Below are 2,500 nucleotides of genomic sequence, written 5' to 3' on the forward strand. Positions count from 1 at the left end.
ATATTTGTCTTTGTCTGCTGATGATAGTCAGAGTTATTCTTTAGTAAAGGATGCTATCTTAAAGTCATACGAATTGGTACCCGAGTATTACAGAGTAAAATTTCGAAATTTAAGAAAATCAGAATCGCAGACACATATAGAGTTCATGTATAAAGTATGCAAGATTTTCGGAAGGTGGACGAAAGCTAGCCAAGTAGACACATTTCAACAACTTGCAGATTTAATAATTTTAGAGCAATTTAAGAGAGCTATTCCGAAGGATATTGCTCTGTATTTGGATGAGAGAGAGGTAAAAGATGTTCAGAAAGCTGCAATTTTGGCAGATAGTTATGCACTGACTCACAAAAATTTTCTTGTAAGGTCACAAGGTCATGCTGGTGGAAAAGGTAATGTAAGGGACAGGATGAATAAACAGGAAGAAAGTAAGGCTCCGAGCAATTTAAGTATTACAGTTGGGGAAGACCAAAGGTCTTCTAAATCATGCTTTTATTGTAAGCAGACGGGGCACGTTATAGCAAACTGCTTAAAGCTTAAGAAAAGGAAGGGTGAGCAGGTTCTTTCGTTTGTGCCGATGGGGAAAACTGACGCTGCGCCCGTAAATACGTGTGAAAAGAGCACGACTTTTGAAGCATTTATGTTCGATGGTTCGGTTTCCGTCAGTGAGGTGAGTGATGTTGAATACCCTGTTCGGATTTTGCGTGACACAGCAGCATCCCACAGTATCATGTTAAAAGGTGTTTTACCGTGTGTAGAAAACTCCTTTACTGGGGAGCATGTGTTGCTTAAGGGTGTTACTGGTGTTGTTACTCTGCCTCTATGTAAGGTGTATTTGAAAACCAAGATTTTTTCAGGTTTGATTACGGTGGCCGTCCAAGACTATCTCCCTGTGACTGGTGTGACATTTCTGATGGGGAATGATTTAGCGGGTTCAAGTGTGGTTCCAGAACCTATAGTGACTTTCACACCAGGTAATGTAGGTAGCACAATTTCTCTCGAGAGCCAGTATCCTGATTTATTTCCTTGTTGTGCTGTCACCAGAAGTATGTCTCTTAAGAAACAGAGACTGTAGTACTGAAAGTGATGTACTTGAGAACCCTTGTGATGATTTATTTATTGATAAACTTTTTGCTTCACCAGATAAAAATGTCTGTAGTCAAAAGGAGTCTCATTCGACAGTGTCCAGAAGCTCGCCAGACCCTGAGAAAGCCGTAGCTGACAGTTCTGATTTACGTGGTGGTTGTCAGATGGGTCAGACTCCTGTTAGCAAAAGCCAGTATCCTGATTTATTTCCTTGTTGTGCTGTCACCAGAAGTATGGCTCTTAAGAAACAGAGACTGTAGTACTGAAAGTGATGTACTTGAGAACCCTTGTGATGATTTATTTATTGATAAACTTTTTGCTTCACCAGATAAAAATGTCTGTAGTCAAAAGGAGTCTCATTCAACAGTGTCCAGAAGCTCGCCAGACCCTGAGAAAGCCGTAGCTGACAGTTCTGACTTACGTGGTGGTTGTCAGATGGGTCAGACTCCTGTTAGCAAACGCCAGTTGATTGCTGATCAAAAAGATGATCCAGAGTTGTCAGACTTATTTCGAAAAGCAGTGAGTAATGAAAAGTTTGGGGAAGTACCTGTGTGTTATTATATAGATTCTGGGTTATTAATGAGGAAGTTTAGAAGCTCTATTGACCCTGCTTACGAGAGCTTTGTAGCTCGGCAAATTGTGATACCGAAGTGTCACAGGAGAGAAGTCTTGAGACTGGCACACGATTTCTTGGGAGGGCATTTGGGGGTCAGAAAGACTTATAATAAAATTTTACCTCATTTTTACTGGCCAAAGATGAAGAGGGATGTTGCAGAGTACTGCAGGACGTGTCATGAGTGTCAGGTGTCAGGTAAACCGAATCAAATGATAAAACCTGCTCCCTTGCAACCCATTCCTGTCATCGACGAACCATTCAGTAAGGTAATTATAGATTGTGTCGGTCCCCTCCCAAAAAGTCGTAACGGTAATCAGTTTCTACTGACAATAATGTGTGCTACTACTAGATACCCCGAGGCTATACCCATGCGAAGAATTACTTCTAAAAATGTTATAAAATCACTTGTAAATTTCTTCACAAGGTATGGTATACCTCGTGTAGTACAATCCGACCAGGGTACCAACTTTACTTCCTCCCTCTTTCAGCAGGTAATGAAAGTCCTGGGCATCAAGCAATACTTATCTTCTGCTTATCATCCGCAGTCCCAGGGTGCCCTTGAACGCTTCCACCAGACCTTGAAGGCTATGCTTAAGAAGTTTTGTATGAAGTCTGGTAAAGATTGGGATGAGGGAGTTCCATTAATGCTGTTTGCCATAAGGGAAAGTACACAGGACACTCTTGGTTTTAGTCCATTCAGTTTGGTTTATGGACACGAGGTAAGAGGACCTTTGTCTGTTTTAAAGGAAAGTTGGATTGGAGATAAAATCAAAGTATCATTGCCATTGTATGTGGATAGATTTA

The 2,500-nt window shown here is 41.0% G+C and overlaps 1 protein-coding gene across 1 annotated transcript in view; it reads left to right on the forward strand.

The window, feature by feature from the left end:
- Nucleotides 1–2,500, forward strand: part of LOC147468426 (uncharacterized) — a 5,185-nt gene that overhangs the window by 862 nt on the left and 1,823 nt on the right. Inside the window, exons 1-2 of the mRNA XM_086554402.1 lie at nt 1–968; nt 1,310–2,500. The exon at nt 1–968 is cut by the window's left edge and continues 862 nt beyond it; the exon at nt 1,310–2,500 is cut by the window's right edge and continues 1,823 nt beyond it. Of these exons, the coding sequence (XP_086410528.1) occupies nt 1–968; nt 1,310–2,500 (2,159 nt within the window). The remainder of the gene's footprint in view (nt 969–1,309) is intronic.

The sequence above is a fragment of the Penaeus japonicus genome, unplaced genomic scaffold (assembly GCF_977035675.1).
Source record: "Penaeus japonicus unplaced genomic scaffold, GWHDUDI00000001_assembly GWHDUDI00000029, whole genome shotgun sequence".
Classification (NCBI taxonomy): domain Eukaryota; kingdom Metazoa; phylum Arthropoda; class Malacostraca; order Decapoda; family Penaeidae; genus Penaeus; species Penaeus japonicus.